The sequence below is a fragment of the Mobula birostris genome, chromosome 4, assembly GCF_030028105.1.
Source record: "Mobula birostris isolate sMobBir1 chromosome 4, sMobBir1.hap1, whole genome shotgun sequence".
Lineage (NCBI taxonomy): Eukaryota > Metazoa > Chordata > Chondrichthyes > Myliobatiformes > Myliobatidae > Mobula > Mobula birostris.
The window spans coordinates 18,018,615-18,041,361 of record NC_092373.1 but is presented as its reverse complement, the minus strand read 5'-3'; the positions used below and the strand labels follow the sequence as shown (position 1 = coordinate 18,041,361).

The 22,747-nt window shown below is 42.8% G+C and overlaps 2 protein-coding genes across 5 annotated transcripts in view; one reads left to right on the top strand and one right to left on the bottom strand.

Annotated features, from left to right (window-relative positions):
- Positions 1-22,747, top strand: part of LOC140196181 (mediator of RNA polymerase II transcription subunit 12-like protein) — a 720,072-nt gene that overhangs the window by 321,069 nt on the left and 376,256 nt on the right. The window lies entirely within an intron of this gene.
- Positions 10,501-11,663, bottom strand: LOC140196187 (P2Y purinoceptor 14-like). The gene has a single exon (XM_072254964.1). It carries the CDS (start codon positions 11,661-11,663, stop codon positions 10,569-10,571), a length of 1,095 nt encoding a protein of 364 aa, XP_072111065.1. The 3' UTR covers positions 10,501-10,568.

Below are 22,747 nucleotides of genomic sequence, written 5' to 3'. Positions count from 1 at the left end.
AACTTTGAAATCCAGTGCCCTGAGCTGTACTCGCGTCACACTAACCACCACACTGTCATGGCACCCCAAGGAAACAAACTTTTAGGTGACATGCAGAATCTTTGCAAACTTCTAAGAAAGTAGAGACACTGCTATGCCTTCTTTGTAATGGCAGTCACATGTTGGACCCAGGACAGATCCTCTGAAATGAATTTTTTCCTTACAGCATGCTATGTTGGTACAGAGGTGTGACAACCCTCGTGGGCTCTCCTGCGCAATTTTCAGTGATTTTGCTTGGCACAGAACAACAAAATAAAGTTGATATCTTCAAATATCATGGAAGAACTTGCATCAACCCTTATCAAGAGGTACAAAATTTCAGAAAACCTAATGCCTCAGTTCCTAGGACCTGGTGTTCTCCATCCAAGAGATTTAAAGGAAATATTTATGGAGATAGGACAGCCTTTGTTTAAGAAAACCACAAATGTAATGCCCTTGTTGTATTTGGGAGGGAAACTGTAAGCAAGTTAGCTCCATTTTATAGGAGCACTATTGAGGGCATCCAGACAAGTTGCATCTCCTTCTGGTATGGAAGCAGCCGAGCATCAGAATGGAAGTCCCTACAAAGGACTAAGAGAACAACTGAGAGGATCCTAGTGATCTCCCTACCATCCATCGGGAATATTTATCAGGAGAACTGTGTACGCACGGCCCTTAGTATTATTAAGGATCCCATCCATCCAGCATCCTCTTTGACTTTCTACCATCAGGCAGGAGACTATGATGTATAAAAACAAGAACGGTCAGGATGGGAAACAGTTTCTTCCCTCAGGCCATTAGGCTGCTGAAGTCGTAGCCACATCACGTTCAAAGTGTCACTGGTTAATCTGTTCTGTACCTTACAATATTTAATTTATACACTTTAGTTTGTTTATTTATGTGTAATTCATCTGTAGATTTTATCCTTACCTTCATAGGTTATTGTGTGTTATGTGTATTATGTATACTATAGTGATTTACACCCTTGTCTTGGAGAAATGTCTCATTTGACAGTATACATGTATATAGTTAAATGACAATAAACTTGACTTGGCTTGAACATTGGTGTTGAGTCTGTAATCAAAGAAGAAGCAATTAGTCACCTAGAAAAGCTTCGGTAACCAAGCAGCATCAACATGGTCTGATGAAAAGGATATCCTGTTTGACAGAATTGCTGGAGTTTTTCAAAGATGTAAAAAGTAGATTTGAGAGACATGACTTGTGGATGTCAAATCTTGGGAGTTTCAGAGGGGATTTGGCAAAGTGACAATGTTGGTACATAAGATAGGACCTCACAGTATTGGGGAAGTATATCAATATGGGTTGAAAGCTAGTTGTTGCAGAGAAGATATTGAGTGAATAAGCATATCTCTTAATGGCTGGATGGATCGAACTAGTGAAATGTCCCAGGGATCAGATTTTGCTTTCATTAACTTGCCACCTATTTTAATAACACGGAGCACGCGGCAACGTGTAAGGTTTTGCTGATGAACATAAAAGTAAGGTAAAATAGATGCCTGTTGCCATGAGAATATGAATAGTTTGACTAACTAGCTGACAGCTTGATAAATGGAGTTTACCATTTACTTGACAAAATGAATCTCAGGGTAGTGTATAGTGACAGATATGAATTTTAATAATAATTTTAAAGTACTGTGTAAAAGTCCTAGGCACATGTAATAGCTAGGGATTTGTCAACATGGAGTGGAGAAAGTGTTTGTAAATCTGGTGGGAGCAAAGGATGTTGCGAATGGTGAGGGTGGATCACCGCGGGAGGGGTTTGGGACAGGTGGCTGAGAAGGTTTGCCACAGTTGGGGATAGTATGGGTACAGACACACCCAGCCCTGAGTTACCAGACAAGGTCATTTGATTCTAAACAATTGGTTTATTAATCATTACAGAATGTCTCTCTGGTGCTTCCCACTCTCCCCCTCTCCTTTCCTCTTTTCCTAACCACGATTCCCCTCTCCTTGCCCCCTTCCCACTGTCAGTCCTCAATAGAGACCCGTATCAGAATCAGGTTTATCATCACTCACATATGTCATAAATTTTGTTTTTTTTGTGGCAGCAGAAAATGTAATACATAAAATTACTACAATAGTGTGAGAAAGTCTTAGGAACCCTATATAAATATATGCTTAAAACTTTTGCATAGTACTGTACTCTGAACTTTTGAACTTTAATGTGGGAAAATGATGTGATTGTGAACTCGTTAGCCCTGGTTGCAATGTTCCCTCTAAGGTGTGCTACTTTTGCTACTAACACACAAAGGAATTTAAACTGCGTACAAAAGGCTGTCACCCTCTACCTCATTGGCATGTTAAATATACTTCATGATCATACACAATTATGTTTCCTTTTCCTGTTTCCAATACGGTCTGTTTTGACAACATGGAGTTGAAGATGATTTGTCTGCGGATTTTAGAACCGGCTTATTTATACTGTTTTTATTGAAGAAATTATTCAGTGTACACATATTGTTGTCACTGGGCAAAAAACTTGCACGGCATAAGATTTTTGCAAAACCAGACTGGTTTGCAGCTTGTCTAGAAGAAGGAAAACTCTGATCTCAAATCTCTGCGCCTTGCGGCTATTCCCACTCATGGGAAAGGCTTCGGGAGAAGACTCCAAAGAAATAATTCAGAGATGGAGTACATACGGCAGCTCTACGTTATGTTCAATGCTGACTGGCAACTCCTGTGATACTGCTGGTGCCAAACTGTATCGGCTTCTGGATTTATCAGCTACGTGGAGTAGTGGAGCCTGTTGCAAGGGCTAAAGCTTGTTCTCCATATTGTACTTCTCTGGCTTGTGTCCTGTCTTGACAGCTCGGATACAGCATTCATGTTTGACCCTGACCAACAGAGGGCTCCACTTATTTTGTGCTTGAAGCATACTGTTAATAGGTGCAGAAGGTGTTTGGATGCCAGATGGTATATTGGCATCTTTTTTAAATGGGATTTGAAATATAGAAATGGGGAAGTATTGCTACAAGTGCGTGGGATGTTGGTGAGACCACATGTGGACTACAGTGTATGATTTTGGTCCCTTCTTTAAGAAAGAATGTATTGGAGGCAGCCCAGCGGAGGTTCACTGGGCCAATTCCTAGATTAAGAGGGCCGTGCATTCATAAACAGTTTAAACAAAATTCCTTTGGTGTTTAGGAAAATGTGATGGTCTTTTTAATCCATTTGGGATCCTAATGAAGCAGAGTGGTGCAGATGTTGAGAGTTTTGAACATAGTTCCAAGTTAATTCTAAAATGTTCTTATTGCTTTTCTTTCTGCTGATGGATAGATCACTGGAATTATTCAGCAGAGGGAGATACATTTATTTTTGCAAGCTCACAAAATTGAGTGCAATGTGAAGTTGGTTAGGATGAAGTATTGAGACTTGGATCCGATCCATTGATTGGTCGGGCAGGTCAGGTCAGGCAGGGCTTTAATTTAATTTACTTTAGATTCACAGCATGGTAACAAGCCCTTCCAGCTCAACGGGCCCGCAACCCCCAATTACACCAATTAACCTGCTAACCCGTACGTCTTTTGAATGTGGGAGGAAACCGGAGCAGCTGGAGAGGAAACCAGTGTGGTCACGGGGAGAACGTACAAACCCTTTACAGGCAGCAGCAGGAATTGAGCCTGGGTCACTGGTTCCGTAATAGGCTTACGCTATTGTCGTGGTTTCTCGTTTCTCACAAACGACAAGGAGACGCAGAAAACTCGTTAAGACGTTTTAAACTTTAATTTGCAAATCAAAGCTGAGACAATCAGAAAGCTAGTAGCTGACTGCCCGTCGAGGCTTGTATACAGCATTTTTTATAGCAATTTTCCTACCTTAGCTACATTATCGTATCCGGTCGGCCTGTGATAACATACCATCAATATATCCGCTCTCGACTTTGCACTATTGTTTTACTCCCCAACTTAATTATGTCCTAGTTTACATTTTAGACCATATGTCCTCTCACCCCTAACCACAGTTATTTCTTAATTAGTCTTGCGTTGACATACTGCCACATATTCCATCACCTTACTCGCCACCGTTATCTTTCTACTTGGTTTCATTCTAGTTCTCTTCATAAGTTAATAGTGAACAGGTCAAAAGTCATGGCTACATAGTGAATACCTTCTATTGAGCTAGCAGTGGTTACATAGTAAATATTGAAAATACAATGTGTGCATTTGAGTAAATACTGTAATACATAGAAAATACAATGCATGCATTTGCATTTTCCAATACTATCCGCTACACTGCCGTGCTGCCCTAAACCAAACCTTTAACCTACTCCAAGATCAATCGAACCCTTCCCTCCTACATAGCCCTCCATTTTCAGTCATCCATGTGCTGATCTAAGGGTCTCATAAATGTCCCTAAATGTACCTGCCTGTATCACCACGCCTGGCAGGGTGTTCAGTTTGCAATGAGTTATTTTGTTTAGTAACTTTATGTCTTTGCATTGTACTGCTGCTTCAAGACAGCAAATGTCTGTGATAATAAGTCTGATTCTGATTGAATAGTGAGATTTAAATGCCCGGCTGTGTGACCCGTCCATGCAGGAAATGTTCTTTATTCTGGTTGCAAATGCTTTTAGTTTTGCACACAGTGCCACCTTGTGGAATGTTGTGGTGTGGTTCATGGATCTGCTGAGTAACGATTCATTAAGGTCAAGTGGAAGAAGCATCAAAAAAGTCATTGGCATTTTCTCCCCTAGTTTAATGAGCATTTACTTTTTTTTGGTTACTTCAGAGGGAAAGTACCTAACCCTTAAGTCTGGCCTGAGAGAATTTGGCATGACACAATATAGATGTATAATGGTAATGGATGGCATGGTAGTGTTGCAGTTAGCATAACGCATAAGTTCAATTCCTGCCACTGCCTTTAAGGAGTTTTTACGTTCTTCCCATGACCACATGGGTTTCCTCCCACATTCTAAAGACATATGGGTTTAGAAGTCCTGTTTATTTTTCATTAAATACTATTGTATATCTTTTATCCTTGAAATACTTGCAGGAAAATTAATCTCAGGATAGCATGTGGTAACATGCTATGTATATATACTTTTATAGTAAATTTACTTTCAACTTGGATTCCATTAATATACAATAATCTATTGATCTCTGTCGCACATTGATTAGGGTAAAAGCCTCCGGTTCTCTCTTAGAAGGAGAACTCAAAAGATTCACTAACCTCTGGTTGTCACCTCTGAATTGAATGGATGACTCATTGGTCAGGGCCTTGAGTATAGAATTGGGAAGTTACGCTCAGTGGCCACTTTATTAGGTATACCTGTACATCTAATCTTAATGCAGGTATCTAATCAGTCAGTTATGTGGCAGCAATTCAATGCAGACATGGCCATGAAGTTCACTTGTTGTTCAGAACCAACATCAGAATGGGGAAGAAATGTGATCAAAGTGACTTTGACTGTGGAATGATTGTTGGTGCCAGATGGGGTGGTTTGAGCATCTCAGAAACTGCTGATCTCCTGGGATTTTCACGCACAGCAGTCTCTAAAGTTTACAGAGAATGGTGAGATAAACAAAAAAATTAAGAACCCAGTTAGTGTTAGTTCTGTGAGTGAAAACAAATGAGAGAGGTCAGAGGAGAATGGCCAGACTGGTTCAAGCTGACAGGAAGGTGGCAGTATCTTAAATAACCTCACATTACAGTGATGGTGTGCAGAAGAGCATTTTGAAGTGGATGGTACTTGTCCAGTGTTTCCTCAGGGTCCTGGTGAGCCTTCCAGAAACAACAGAAATATAGGGGAAACAGGTGGTAGCGATGGGTTTCTCCTCGTTGTTAGCTCTTTCTATCCACAAACCTGTTTGGAAGCTCAGATACCAGCTTACGTGGGTCAAAGATGACCTGGGACTCTGGACAGCTGCTGTTTACAGGATCCCGTGAATGCGGAGCGTGTATATCAGTCAGTTGGGGTGCACGGTGGAAACCGGCATCAAAGAGTATAGAAGGTGTATCTCAAACAACAGGAATTCTGCAGATACTGGAAATTCAAGCAACACACATAAAAGTTGCTGGTGAACGCAGCAGGCCAGGCAGCATCTCTAGGAAGAGGTGCAGTCGACGTTTCAGGCCGAGACCCTTCATCAGGACTAACTGAAGGAAGAGTGAGTAAGGGATTTGAAAGTTGGAGGGGGAGGCGGAGATCCAAAATGATAGGAGAAGACAGGAGGGGGAGGGATGGAGCCAAGAGATGGACAGGTGATAGGCAAAAGGGATATGAGAGGATCATGGGACAGGAGGTCCGGGAAGAAAGACAAGGGGCGGGGGGGGCACCCAGAGGATGGGCAAGGGGTATATTCAGAGGGACAGAGGGAGAAAAAGGAGAGTGAGAGAAAGAATGTGTGTATAAAAATAAGTAACAGATGGGGTACGAGGGGGAGGTGGGGCATTAGCGGAAGTTAGAGAAGTGGATGTTCATGCCATCAGGTTGGAGGCTACCCAGACGGAATATAAGGTGTTGTTCCTCCAACCTGAGTGTGGCTTCATCTTTACAGTAGAGGAGGCCGTGGATAGACTTGTCAGAATGGGAATTGGATGTGGAATTAAAATGTGTGGCCACTGGGCTTTTCATTCTAGGACGAGGGAGATGTCTTCCTTTTTTAAAGAAAGGGGCTTCCCTTCCTCCACTATCAACTCTGCTCTTAAACGCATCTACCTCATTTCACGTACATCTGCTCTCACTCCATCCTCCCGCCACCCCACTAGGAATAGGGTTCCCCTGGTCCTCACCTACCACCCCACCAGCCTCTGGGTCCAACATATTAGTCTCCGTAACTTCCACCACCTCCAACGGGATCCCACCACTAAGCACATCTTTCCCTCCCCCCCCCCCATCTGCATTCCACAGGGATCGCTCCCTACGCAACTCCCTTGTCCATTCGTCCCCCCCATCCCTCCCCACTGATCTCCCTCCTGGCACTTATCCATGTAAGCGGAACAAGTGCTACACATGCCCTTACACTTCCTCCCTTACCACCATTCAGGGCCCCAAACAGTCCTTCCAGGTGAGGCAACACTTCACCTGTGAGTCGGCTGGGGTGATATACTGCGTCCGGTGCTCCCGATGTGGCCTTTTATATATTGGCGAGACCTGACGCAGACTGGGAAACTGCTTTGCTGAACACCTACGCTCTGTCTGCCAGAGAAAGCTCCCAGTGGCCACACATTTTAATTCCACATCCCATTCCCATTCTGACATGTCTATCCACAGCCTCCTCTACTGTAAAGATGAAGCCACACTCAGGTTGGAGGAACAACACCTTATATTCCGTCTGGGTAGCCTCCAAGCTGATGGCATGAACATCAACTTCTCTAACTTCCGCTAATGCCCCACCTCCCCCTCGTGCCCCATCTGTTACTTATTTTTATACACACATTCTTTCTCTCACTCTCCTTTTTCTCCCTCTGTCCCTCTGAATATACCCCTTGCCCATCCTCTGGGTCCCCCCCACCCCCCTTGTCTTTCTTCCCGGACCTCCTGTCCCACGATCCTCTCGTATCTCCTTTTGCCTATCACCTGTCCAGCTCTTGGCTCCATCCCTCCCCCTCCTGTCTTCTCCTATCATTTTGGATCTCCCCCTCCCCCTCCAACTTTCAAATCCCTTACTCACTCTTCCTTCAGTTAGTCCTGACGAAGGGTCTCGGCCTGAAACGTCGACTGCACCTCTTCCTAGAGATGCTGCCTGGCCTGCTGCATTCACCAGCAACTTTTATTAGAAGGTGTATCTGTTTGGGTTACCCAGAAAAATTGGTGGTAGCAAAACATTGCATACACAATGATCACAGGATTTACTTTGACCGTACAAAACTACTGTGCTTTTGGTACTGCCTAGTGAAGGAAGCCATTGAAATAAGACCTGAAAATAAGAATTTCAACAAAGACGAATGTCTTTTAAACAAGGTGGGACAGAGGAGATCTGATTAGATGTTGACTAACCAATCAGGAGGGACAGACAACAGGGGTATATGTCCTACTGGACTAGACGTGCCTAGGCATCATCCCTGATGAAGATGGCTGAGTTTGTCATTGAAACTTTGGTTAAAATCGACACCTGGAGCTAGCTGGAAGCCTGACAGGTTTTATGCGTTATGTACGTCTTTTTCTGCAGTTAATGATCTCTGTGTTACTTGTTTACCTTTTAATTCTCGCGATTTCTTCTTTTTTTTTCCCACATATTGTATGTTTGTTGGTCTCTGTTGTATGGAATTTTTTTTAGTAAGTTCTATTCTGCTTCTTTGTTTTGTGGCTGCCTGCAAGAAATTGAATCTCGAGATTGTATACTATATACATCCTTTGATAATAAATGTATTTTGAACTTCGGGTAAACTTCGGTGAGATCTTTATTGTAACACCCATTGTTCTGTATCAACTACTTTATTTACACAAGTATAATTTCCAGTGAGTGATCCAATCTCATTATGAATGTTGCCAATTATGGGGATCCAGCCAAGTGTGAGGTATTGCACTTTGAGAAATCAAATGTAAAGTGAAAGTACACAGTTAATGGTGCTGCCTCCGCTGCTTCGGTGACCCCTAATGCAGACTGGGGGACCACTTTGTCGGGCAACTCCATACTGTCCGCCACAAGAGCCAGGAGCTCCCCATGGCTACACATTTCAATTCCTCTTTGAGTTCCCGCACCGACGTGCCTGTCCATGGCCTCCAGTACTGCCACAATAAGGCCTGGTGCAGATTGGAGGAGCAACACCTCATATTTCGTTGTGGTAATCCTCAATTTGGCAGCATTAGCCTCCATTCCAGCATCAACTTCTAGTAACCAGTCTGTCTGTTTTCCTACACTTCCCTTGTTTTCTCTCATTCCCGTGGCCCCCTTCACTCTTTCTTGTCTCCTCCCCCACTCTCATGACCTGCTCATTGCCTCCTTCCGGTTCCCAAACTCCTCTTTATTTTCTGGCCAAATGTTCTCACTCCTGCTTTATCCTTTCTTCTTCCGCTCCTCACCTGCCAGCTTCTCCCACCATTCCTCTTCATTCCCAACCACCTCCCTTCCCCCCCTCACCTGGTCTCACTATTACTTGCTTGCTTGGGCCCTTTTCTCTCCTGTTACACTTTTATTCCAGCTTCTGCCCGCTTCCTTTCCAATCTTCGAGCACTATAGCACAGAAGACAGAAGCAGGCACTTCGCCCATCCAGTCAATGCTGAATTATAAATCAAATGTTGTTAATGTACCTGCCTCAAAAAAGTGCTGGCGGAACATGGCAGGTTCAACAGCATCTACGTAAGGAAAGGAAAAGTTGGCGTTTTGGACAGTGACCCTTCGTCAGGACATAGTCCCATCGACCTGCACCCCTCCCATCCATGTACTTGTGCAGACTTCTCTTAATTTTGAGACTGAGCCTGCATCCATCACTTCTACTTACAGTTCGTCCCACACGCTTACCACTCCTCAGGTACTGCTTAATCATTTCACCTTTCACCCTTAACCTATAACCTCTAGTTCTTGTCTCACCCAACCTCAATGGAGAAAGCCTGCTTGCATTTACCTAGTCTATGCCCCACATAATTTTGTATACCTTTAGCAAATCTCCCCTCATTCTCTCCTCCTGATGAAGGGTCGAGGTCCAAAACGTCAACTTTTCATTTCCTTCCATAGATGCTGCCTGACCTGCTGAGTTTTTGTGTGCTGTTATGAGGCAGGTACATTAACAACATCAGAAGGGCCCTTGGACAGGAACATTTTGGAGGGATGTGGGTTAAATACAGGCAATTGAGACCAACTTTGATGATCTCTTGGTTGGCATGGATCAGTGGAAAGAAGGGTATGACTCTGATGCAGGGTCTCACCCCAAAAAGCTGACCGTCACTCTGTCTCCATAGATGCTGACTGATCTGCTGAGTTCCTCCACCATCGAACATAGAACAGAATAACACAGTATAGGCCCTTCAGCCAACAATGTTGTACGTACTCGTTAACCTTCTCTACACCATAAGACATAGGAGCAGAATTAGACCATTTTAACCGTCAAGTCTGCTTCGCCATTTGATCATGGCTGATCCATTTCTCTCTCAACCATATTCTCCTGCCTGCCTTCTCCCAGTGACCTTTCAAGCCCTGATTTATCTCTCTAAGACCAATTTAACCCTTCCCTCCTCCATAGCCCCCCATTTTTCTTTCATCTAAGAGTCTCTTGAATGTCCCTAATGTATCTGCCTCTACCACCCTGACCCCCCACCCCCAGCAGCATGTTCCACACATCCACCACTCTCTGTGTTTAAAAAAAAAACTAGCCCGACATTTCACCCCATAGTTTCCTGCTAACACCTTAATGTTGTGCCCCTCTATTCATCATTTATGCCCTGGGAAAGTGTCTGTGTCTCCTATCATCTTGTTCATCTCCATCAAATTACCTCTCATCCTCATGTTTGGTGTGGAAGGAGTTTGCTATTCAACTTAATTTAGTCCATGTCGGGATGTATTGTGCTTGTTGGTAGCCATGTATATAGATCTTCAATGAGTCCTTTCAATACTCAGGCACTTGGTGGTTTAGAGCCGAATGATTTGATTCAGGGAACTGAGGAAACATTTGCCGTTGGACCAAGTGTTTGTGATACTTGAGTGTCTCTTAAAGTACCATTCATTCCTAGGTCAGAGAATTGGTTAGAGTTGTTACTTGACTGTGGCTTATTCTTCACTTTAGCAATTTTGATTTTCAGACTTCTCCCCGCTCTCAGTTTTCTGCACAGCTGTCTGGTGAAGGCCTTGCACAGGAGGAAGTAGATGACTGGATCGAGGCAAACGTTGAATACACACAGGAGCAGTGTGAACTCCTTTGCATAGTACAGATTGTTACTTGTTACACAGTTTTCATTGGCTGATCGGTACTTGTCGTACGGGATCCTGATAAATTGGTACGGCACAAAGCAGATGAAGAAGACACCTAGGATACTGAAAATGTTACGGTTTGCTCTCTTTACCACAGGGCCAGAGTCCTTCTGAAATTTCTGTTTGGACCAATATAATTTCTTTAAGATGGCTAAATAACACAGAGTGAGAAGGAGAAAAACAGCCCAAAAAATAACTTGGCATTTGATAATTATAATCTTGTGCCATATCTGCCCGATGTCACTTTTCAACTTCATGCAGGCACCTGCAGTTTTGAGCGTGGGGGCCTTGTTGGTCAAAATGATACTCGGCAGGGCAAAGCTCATTACAAAAACCCAGCAGCCCACACTGATCACCTTGGCAACCGTTACTTTCTGCATGAAGAGATTTTTTTGAGGCTGAACAATCTTCAAGTACCGGTCGAGGCTGATCAGGCCAAGGAATATTATACTGACATACAAGCTGCTGTAGAACACAACAGCTGTGTAACGACACACAATGGCTTTTAACTGCCAGGTCCCAAAAGGTGTATCAGAGAGGATTTTAAATGGAAGTGTAACTACCATCAGCAGGTCAGCTGCCACAGTGTTCTTGAGGTAAATCACAAAGCTGGACTTATTTGGAACATGGCAGAAGATCCAGGCAGCCAATACGTTCAGCAGGAATCCTCCGATGAAGAGCATGGAGTATAAGAGAGGAATGGGCACTTTGGTCACAGTGGGGTTGCGTAAATCGCGGCAGCTCAGATTCGTTGACAAGCCTGTGGTGTTGTTCATCTCCCTATTTTCTTACAGAAGATAAAAAGTGAGAAAGTTAGTTATTGTGGAGAAAAAGCATTTAAATAATTTCTTGTTGTTCATTAGTAATATTGAGATTCTACAAACTGGTATAGAATCATATTGAGAGGTTGAAGCTGAAGCCTTTCCAATTCAATACCTTTGTAACCCACTTTACCTTCATTACTCTCACTCATTGCTCGTTCCAGAATATTTCAGTTCTTCCTAAGCTAAGTAAGGAACGAAAACAAGTACGAGTATTCTAGAATTTGGAAATATCATTACAATTGTACACTTCCTGAACTTTCCCCCCTTTGCAATGTCGGCCAAAATGCCGTTTGCCCTCCCAACTGCTTAATAGGGAGTACTGTGAGCAGTTTTAGACCTGACAGCTTAAAAAGCAGAAGTGCTGACAATTCAAAGGGGATGTATGAGGTTGATTGGAGGAGGAGAAGATGGTGGCGCGACGCAGCTTGTGCGGCCACTCCAGTGAATGATATCTGTAATCTGTCAAGTAGGGTGCCGTGCACAATCCTGATTTGATGGAGACAGATGTGAGAGAACAGAGGAACATCTGGTGAAACTTCTGGAATGCCTTTTTTGCTGCCGCTGTTGCTGTGTGATCCAGAATCTCCGGAGGGGAAGGCCCCGATTCCCCGGCTTTGCTTGTTGCTCGGCGGCCGGGGCGGGGTCGAAGTGCTCGGCAGAGATGGTGCTCGGTGTCGAAGGGCTGGTTGGAGGCTCAAAGTTTTCGGACGGACTCAGAGTCGGCTGTGGTCGGTGCTTCCAATGCATCGACAGTTGTCGGTGCCTGGTGGTTTATGGCAGAGAGAGTTTCTCCCTTCTGCCGCCTGATATCGGGGACTATCAGGAATCGATCGGAACTTTGAGACTTTTTTTTACCGTTCCCATGGTCTGCTCTTTATCAAATTATGGTATTGCTTTGCACTGCTGTATCTATATGTTATAATTATGTGGTCTTGTCAGTGTTAGTCTTTGGTTTGTCTTGTTTTTTTGTGATATCACTCTGGAGGAACATTGTATCATTTCTTAATACATGCAAGGAGAAGATGGCAGCGCACCGCGCGTGTGCAGCTCTCCGGTGAAAAATGATGTCGTATCTGTTAAATAGGGGCCGTGGACAATTTCTGATTTGATGGAGATAGACATGAAAGCACAGAGGAACATCTGGAGAAATTTCTGAAACGCCCCTCTGCTGCTGTCGTTACTGTGTAGTCGGGAATCTTTTGGAGGGTAGGCCTCAAAATCCCCGGCCTTGCCTGCTTTTGGCGAACGAGAAAGAGATCGAATCACTCGGACAGAGATGGCGCTCAGTACTCGGTGTCGGAGAGCTGATCAGAGCTCGAAGTTTTCGGATGACTCAGAGTCAGATTGCGGTCAGCATGGCAGGGAGAGTTTTTCTTCCCTCTCCCGTCTGCGTGAGATGTGGGACATTTGAGAAACTTTGAACTTTTCTGTGCTGACGGACTTCTTCATCAAGTTATGGTATTGTGCACTGTTGTAACTATATGTATAATTATGTGGATTTGTCAGTTTTTTCAGTCTTGGTTTGTCCTGTGCTTTTGTGATATCACACCGGAGGAAATAATGTGTCATTTCTAAATGACAATAAAAGGGGACTACGTGTCTTCATAATCTAAAAAAAATGACAATAAACGAGGACTGAGTGTCCTCATAATCTAATCTAATCTAATTGGAGAGGGTCCAGAGGAGGTCCTTGGAATAAAATAGTAAATGTATAAGGTGTTTAGATTGTTCTGGACCTGTATTCACTGGAGTTTAGAAGAATGAGGGGGGACCTCATGGAAACCTATTGAATATGAAGCATCTGGATAGAGTAGATATAGAATGAGGTTGATTGAGAGCCAGTATCTTTTCCCAGAGCTGAGAGGTTTAATACTAGAAGGCATACATTTAAGGTGAGGGGGCAAGTTCAAAGGGGATGTATGAGGTTGATTGGAATATCCCAAGCTGCAGGAATACATGCTGAGGGGCAGACTGAAATTTGGTGCAGTCAGTGCCTAGACAGTCTGTGGGGAATGATTACAGTCTAGGCTCCTTCTGCTAATGGAGGCATCGGTGGAGTTGAGTGGGGAAGCCCTTCAAATCGTGAACGGGTGTATCACCCCAGAGGGCCTGTGAGTGCCTATGTAAAAAAAAAATGTGGTCACGCTACTGAATGTACAGACCAAATGACAGGAATATTATAAATTGTTTTGCAACTTTGCATAATTTTTTTATTCATGTATTTCTGAATGTATTTCTGAAATAAGAGGAAGTTAGCAATCTCAATGCTGTGGAAGATCTGCCCGATTATTTATAATGGGCCTATTATCAGCCTGTCTTCCTTGCTTTCTCCCTACCTGCACCTGCTTTGAGTGTCCTGCGCACTTGTAGTGGTCTTTGTTGGTTCAGATCATGAACTTGTGTCTGAGAATCCTGCAGAGGGCCCTGTCCTCCTGTCATTGATGTAGCTTGCAAAAACTCGTGGCCTTTGCAGAAAAACATTTTCCTTTATGTAAACCATCAGTTAAACGTAATATGAGATCCAGACCTGTAGAGAGTCCTGAAGTGTTAATGGACAAGGTTGGGCTGAGCGTGCTAACTGACAAAGCACTAGGAAACACAATATAGTTGTGCCCTTCCCCTGAGGGCAAAGTAAAATATTGAGTACAAAGTTATAAGTGCATTTATTATCAAAATTCATTTATGCCAACATACAGTATTCTGAGATTTGTTTACTTGTGGGCATTCACAGTAGGACAAAGAAATACAATAGTATCAATGACAAACAACACATAAACAAAGTTTAGGATGGCGATGAATATTGGGTGTTTGGGTTGAGTTCACTGAGCTTGCTAACATTTCATCAGCAGTCGAGGTGACATCCTCAGTGTGCAGTTGCTGATGTCCGTAAACAAACATCAACGCTCCTTTGGTCTTTTTACCACAAATCTCTACTAGGGGTAATTTGCAGCTGTCAATGAACCTACCAGTGCTTCTTTGGGGTGTGGAAGGAAACGAGGGCATGCGGAGGAAACCTATGCAGAAACGGGGAGAACAAGCTAACTCCATGCGGACAGCACCAGGGACCAGGATTGACCCGGCCACCAGAGACCTGCGATGTAGCTGCAGTGAATTACACCACTGTGCTGCTCCAAAGCACCTGAAGCCGTGAGAAGCATCATTGATCTGATAGACTTGGTGAGGGAAGTAAAAATTGACTTGTGTACCGATGCCTCATCATGTTCCTCACTTGTTTGAAAACATCTGTCTTGTGGTTACACAAGGTAGAATCTGCAGGTATGTGGACACAGATCAGCACATCAAGGAAACCAGCCTCACCTCCATGAACTCTGCCTGAAAAAAGCTCCATCAAGGATAGGTGGTTGTTTCCTTGCAGTTTTAGACTTTAAATGTTAAAGTGACATGTAACACATTGGTCAGCAAAGTTGAAGCCTGTGGCGTAAAGGGACACAGAGGTCTTTGGTATGAAGGTGACTAAATAGCAATCAACACAAGGTAAGGTTGAATAGTTGCTTAGTAGACTGGAGAAAGATGATCAGTAACTTTAACTTCCTGGATGTCACTATCTCAGAAAACCTGTGGTGGACCCATCGGATAAATGTAATTGCAAAGAAAGTATGACAGCGCCTCTACTTCCATGGAAGGCTGCTGAGATTTGGCATGACATCAGAAACCTCCAGAGCTGTAGTGGAAAGTGTATTGACTGGCTGCATTATGGCCTGGTATGGAAACACCAATGCCTTTGAATGGAAAATTCGGCCCATTACATAATGGACAGAGCCCTCCCAACCGTTGACCATATGAAACACTGTCGTAGGAAAGCAGCATCAATCATCAAAAATCCTACCACCTGGGCGAAGCTCTTTTCTCGCTGCTGCTAATTGGGCGGAAGGTGAAAGAGCCTCAGGATTTGCACCACCAGGTTCAAGAACAGTTACTACCCCTCAACAATCAGGTTCTTGAACAAAAGAGGGTAATTACACTCATCTATTGAGATGTTCCCACCTTCAATGATCTCTCTTTAAGGATTATTGGTAAGACCATAAGATATATGAGCAGAATTAGGCCATTTGGCCCATTGTGTCTGCTCCACCCTTTCATTATGGCTGATCCAATTTTCCTCTCAACCCCAATCTTCTGCCTTCTCCCCATATCCCTCCATGTCCTGACCAATCAAGAATCTATCAACCTCTGCCTTAAATATACATAAAGACTAGTCCTCCACAGCTGACTTTGGCAAAGAATTCCACAGGTTCACCACTCTCTGGGTAAGGAAATTCTTTGTCATCTCCGTTCTAAAAGGACACCATTCTATTTTGAGGCTGTGTCCTCTGGCCTTAGACCATAGGAAACATCCTCTCCACATCCACTCTATCAAGGCCTTTCACCATTCAATATGTTTCAATGAGGTCACCCCTCATTCTTTTGGATTCTAGTAAATACAGGCCCAGAGCCATCAAACGCTCTTCATATGACAAGCTGTTCAATCATGCAATCATTTTCGCCAACCTTCTTTGAACCCGCTCCAGTTTCAGCACATCCTTTCTAAGATAAGGGGCCCAAACCTGCTCACAGTACTCCAAGTGAGGCCTCACCAGTGCTTTATAAAGTCTCAACGTTACATCCTTGCTTTTATATTTCATTCCTCTTGATATGAATGCTTACATCACATTCGCCTTGCTCACCACAGACTCAACCTGCAGATTAACCTTTAGGAAAACCTGAACAAGGTCTCACAAGTCCCTTTGCACCTCAGATTTTTGTATTTTCTCTCCATTTAAAAAATAGTCAACCCTTGCATTTCATCTACCAAATTGCATAACTTTTCACTTCCTGACACTGTAGTCCACCTACCATTTCTTTGCCACTATCTGTCACTATCTTGTTATTTCATGTTCTTGTTATTTATTGCTATTTGTAGTTGCATTTCAGCAGTTTGCTGTCTTCTATGCACTTGCTCTTTCATTGATCCTGTTTACGGTTACTATTCTATAGATTTGCTGAGTATGCCCGTAGGAAAGAGAATGTCAGGGTTGTATATGCTGACAGAGTATTACGTACTCTGATAATAAATTTTACTTTGAACTTTGAATGGTGTCTGTCAGCCATCAGTGTTAGTGTTGTTTTGTTTTTAATAATGGATATTAGTCACCTAAACTTGAAGATGCAAGTCACAATTTCGAAACTTGCAGATGACACGGAACTTTGAATGTGAAAAGATGAATGAGAAGTTGCAGTAGAATGCAAACAGGCTGCTGGTTTGGACAGATACATGGCAGATTATGTTACAGACAAGTACAGAGCTAGGGCTTTTCTCTTTGAAGCGAAAGATGTGAGGTAACTTAGTAGAGGATAGAAGACTGTAAGAGGCATTGATAGAGTAAACAACCAGCCTTTTTTTCCCCAGGGTGACAATGGCTAATACCAAGGGAATACTTTTAACGTGATTGGGGGGAAGTATGGGGGCTCCCCCTTGCAGTTGCCACGAAGGGTAGTAGGTGCATTGGACGCCCAGCCGGGGTGGTGGTAGAGGCAGATTCAAAGTATCAAAGTATGTATGCAGTATACAACCCTGAGATTCATCTTCCCCACGGACAGTCACGAATCAAAGAACCCGTTCAAAGAAAAATATAGCCCACCTCCAGCACCCCACCCCCTCATGCACAAAATAAAAAAACAAATCATGCAAATAGCAACAAAAAAAAAGCAAAACACAAGATATAAAACACAAAACCAAGCAGCATATTTTAGCTCAGATCGGTGTTCATTATCTGCAGGCTGCCCTGATTCAAAAGTTGCCCAAAGATAGCAGCAAAAAAGAAGAAGCAACCAGAAAATAGAGCACACCACAAGGTGAAGAGTCCAATCTACAAAGCAGGCATTAGAGACTTCTAAAAGAATGTTAGATAGGCACATGGATGAAGGAAAAATGGAGGGCTATGATGGAGGGAAGGTTTAGATTGATGTTGAAGTAGGTTAAAAGGTCGGCACAACATCGTGGACTGAAGGGCCTGTACTGGGCTGTACTGTTCTGTTCTATGTTATAAATGTGAGGTAATGTATTTTGAAAGAAAGAATGTGGAGATTTAATATGAAGAGCGCTGTTCTGAAAGGACATCAGAGGCACTGGGAGCTAGGGACATGAGTGCATACCATTTCTAGTGGAAGGGGAAGATTAAAAATGGATGGTTAATAAGGCATACATATATTTACAGTAATTCTAAGCTTTATCAGTAAAGGCATAGAATACAAAAGTAAGGAAGCCACATAGAAACTTTATAGTGGCATTGTCTTCCATTTTGATTACAGGAAAGATGTGAAGGCATTAGGGAAAAGAGGTTTGTAAGATTGGTCCCTGGACTGAGGGAACACAGCTACAAGGAGAGATTGGGGAGGCTGGGAGTATATTCTTTAGAGAAGGATGAGAGAAGATTTGGTAGAAGTATATAAAATGATGAAGTGACTGGATAGAGTAGCTAGAACAATACAGTATAGGAACAGGTCCTTCAGCCCACAATCATGATCCTAAGTTGACCTAAACCTTCATGCCTACACATAGCCTGTATCCCTTCATTCCCTGCATTTTCATTTAAAAGCCTCCTAAATGCCAATATAATTTCTGCTTCCTTCGCCACCCTTTCCAGTGTGTTCCAGGCACCCACCACTCTGTGCGGGTGTGCAGTACACATTCTCCTAAAGAAGGGGACCAAAGCCACAATTGTTAGTCCAGATGACTCGCCAACATCCCACACATTTGTGTCATTACTTCCCTATTTCTGAATTCCAAATCCCATCTGGATGCCCAGACAACTTCCTACACCTGTTAAGAATATGTTCTATGCACAGAAATAGTACGATTTCACCAAGCGCCACACATCTGTGTTCATAGTTAGATGACGGTCTACTTTCTGATTCCTTATACTAACGTATTCAATCACAGCCTTTTCCACAAGAAATTCTTATTTACCAAACTTACCCCACTTTAGTGAACTTACCTCTATCCCCAGAGCCTCTATTTTACCCCTGTTTTATGTTCATCAGCAAAACCTTACGCTATGGCTCCACCTCCCCCACGTTACTGAAATAGATAGTAAATAATTAAGGAGTAAGAGCTGCTCTTTGGGACATTTCACTAATTACATCCATCCAGTCCGGAAAAAATATACAATTACTCAGACTCGCTATCTTCTCTGTGTAGACCAGTCTTCAGTCCATGATGACATATCTCCCCAATACTGTGAGCACTGATCTTATGTCCCTCTTTGTTACCTTCTGAAACTCTCAAAACTTGACATCCACAAGTCTTGTCTCTCAAATCTGCTTTTTACATCCTTGAAGAACTCTAGCAGTTCTGTTAAACAGGACTTCCTTTTCAGAAAACCATAATGATTTGGTCTGATAACCGACTAGTGGTTTCTTCTTTGATTGTAGACTTATGCATTCTCTAACAACAGATGTTAAACTAATTTGTCTATAGCTTCTGTCCCATTCACAACAAGGGAATTACATTTGTGCTTTTCCAGTCTGCTGTTACCCTCCTGGAACTCAGTAAGTTTTGAAAACTTCATGCAAAGGCTGTCTTATCTCCATAGACACTTTCCTTAAATCCCCTGAATGTAGAACATCATGCCCTAGCATCACAGGCAGACAAGGTGGTGGAAAAAGGTTTTTAGTATGGTGACCTTCATTAGTCAGGGCACTGAATACAGGACTTAGAATATTATGACACAGTCCTACAAGTTGTACATTTGGTACATTTAATGTCAGAGAACTGTATGCAATATACATCTTAAAACGTAGATTTCTACATCTACAATGTAGATTCCCAGATGTGGACTCGCCAACATCCCACACACTTATATGATTATGAGGACACGCAGTCCTCTTTTATTGTTATTTAGTAATGCATGCATTAAGAAATGATAAAAATCTTTTTCCAGAATGTTGTCACGAAAACACATGACAAACCGACTTAAAAACTAACAAAAAACACATAATTATAACATATAGTTACAACAGTGCAAAGCAATACCGTAATTTGATAAGAACTGACCATGGCACGGTAAAAGTCTCAGAGTCTCTCGAAAGTCCCATCATCTCACAGAGACGGTAAACCTCCAGCGCTGCCAACTTGCTGATGCAGCATCCTGGAAGCATCCGACCACAGTCTGACTCCAAGTCCGTCCGAAAAACTCCGAGCCTCCGACCACCTATTCGACACCAAGCACCGAGCAACATCTCTGCCGAGCGTTTTGACTCCGGCCCTGGCAACAGGCGATACACAAAGCCGAGGATTTGGGGCCTTTGTCTCCGGAGATTCTGGATCGCACAGTAGCAGCAGCAGCGAAGCAGGCATTTCAGAAGTTGCTCCAGATGTTCCTCTGCACTTTCACGACTGGCCCCATCAAATCCGGATTGATGCATGGCACCCCTAGTTCCATATATCGGTATTCATTCGGAACGGCCGCGCGCGCTGCGTCGCGCTGCCATCTTCTCCTCCCTCCCACTTGTGTCATTACTTCCCTATTTCTGAATTTCCAAATCCCATCTGGACGTCCAGACTACCTCCTACACCTGTTAAGAATGTGTTCTATGCACAGAAATACCTATAAATACCTATAATGTTATGTCACCACATATTACCTTGAGATTCATTTTCTTGCAGGCATTCACACGATACAAACAAACACAATAGAATCAATGAAAAACTACACCCACAAGCAACCAATATACAAAAGATGACACATTTACAAAAAGAAAAACAATTAATAAGAATAGATAAATAATATTGCAAACTTGAGTTGTAGAATCCTTGAAAGTGAGACTATAGGTTGTGGAAAAAAGTTCAGTGTTGAGTTGAGTGAAGTTATTCGTGCTGGTTGAGGGGTCATAACTGTTGGTTATACGCTTGGTAAACTATGCCAATTTTGGTCACCCTGTTATAGGAAAAGATGTGGTTAAATTGGAAAGATTGCAAAGATTTACAAGGATGTTGCTGGACGAGAGGACTTGAATTATAAAGAGAGGTTGCCCAGGCTAGGTTTTTATTCCATGGAGTGTAAGAGAAAGAGGTGCAACCTTATAGACAAGAGAAAATCTTCAGATGCTGGAAATCCAAGCAGCACACTCAAAATGCTGGAGGAACTCAGCGGGCCGGGCAGCATCGATGGAAAAGAGTAAACAGTCGAAGGGGTCTGTTGTTTACTCTTTTCCATAGATGCTGCTTGGCCTGCTGAGTTCCTCCAGCATTTTGTGTGTGTGTTGCTACTTTACAGAGGTGTTTAAAATTTTTACAGGCATAGATAAAGTGAATGTAACAGGGTCGGAGAGTCCAAAACTAGAGGGCATAGGTTTAGGGTATGGAAGGAAAAACTTAAAAGGGAGTTGAGGTGCAATGTTTTTATGCAGTGAGTATATGGAATGGGTATGTGGTTGTTATGTGGACTAGAAAGTGATTGAGGTAGCTACAATGGTGTAATTTCTGAAGTAGTTGGAGATGCCTATGGAGCGGAGAGCCCTGAAAGAATATGGACTGAATACAGGAAATTGAGAGTAGGTGAGAGGACAACATGGATTTTTTTTTAATGTTATACAGAATGTTACTTAGAAATAGGAACAGACAATTGAACTCATCTAGTCTGTTCTATTATTCAGTTGGACCACTGCTAAATTGTAACCTTTAACACACCACACTTGGAGTATTGTGTACACTTCATCTCACCACATTATAGGAATGATGTGGAGGCTCTGGAGAGAGTGCAAAAGACACCATGAGACGTCCGAGCAGAATTAGGCCATTTGGCCCATCGAGTCTGCTCTGCCATTTCATCATGACTGATTTATTAGCCCTCTCAACCGCAGTCTCCTGCCTTCTCCCTCAACCAGAGGTTCACCAAATAGTTGATACAGCAGATTCTGGAGCCGCTGGAAATCATAAGCAACACATACAAAATGCTGGAGGATTTCAGCAGATCACACAGCATTTAAATGGGGAAGTGAACAGTCAATATTCTGGGCCCTTTGAAGGGTCTCAGCCCAAAATGCTGACTGGTTCATTTCCCTCCATAGATGCTGCCTGACCTAAAGTGTTCTTCCAGCATTTTGTATGCGTTGTTTACCAAACTGTTGCCTGGATTGGAATGCATTGGTTAATAAGGGGAGGTTGACCAACTTGGATTGTTGTCTCTGGACCAGTGGAGTATGTAAAACAAAGGCATAAATTAGGTGGACAGTAGAAATGGTAAATATTGGAAGTCATATGTCTAAGGGGACTGGGGGACCCCCATCACCCAGGACATACCCTCTTCTCATTGCGACCATCAGGAAGGAGCTACAGAAGCCTGAAGCCACACACTCAAAGATTTAGGAATAACTCCTTCCCATCTGCCATCCGATTTCTTAATGGACATTGAGCCTATGGTATACTTTGTTACGTCTTCAAAGGATAGTTTTTAATTCTTTTAGTTTAAAAAATTTTTTTTTTAAATTTTCAGTTGTTGTATTCATCTTTGTTTCACTAGATCAATGGTCTAAACCTTTGGTTACCAGTCCGGTATCCCACTCACCAGTTGTCTACTAGATGATCAGTTGATAATTTTCTGTCTCCCTTCTTAAACATTTGCTTTAGATTATTTATCCTCTAGCATTACACCTTTCTTAAACATTAAGTACATGCAATAGTCCTAATCTTTACTAATAAGTCTTTTACAATGTGTGAGTGAAATCATTCTCAACAAGTTGAATGCTTCATCTAAAAAGTATTTGTTCTTAGTATTTTATCTATTTTAAATAAACTTGCTCATTACTCATTTTAGCCTTCATTGTCATACGCGTTTGCTGCATCTCCTTGTTATTTATGTACCGTGTCATATGATGTGGGAGATCATGATCATGATTGTTTTTGGCAAATTTTTTTACAGAAGTGGTCTGCCATTGCCTTTTTCTGGGCAGTGTCCTTACAAGATGGGCGACCCCAGCCATGTGGTCACATAACCAGGACTTGTGATATGCACCAGCTGCTCATACGACCATCCACC

Coding starts and splice junctions, on each gene's coding strand:
- LOC140196187 (XM_072254964.1), bottom strand. CDS start 11,663: ATGAACAACACCACAGGCTTGTCAACGAATCTGAGCTGCCGCGATTTA.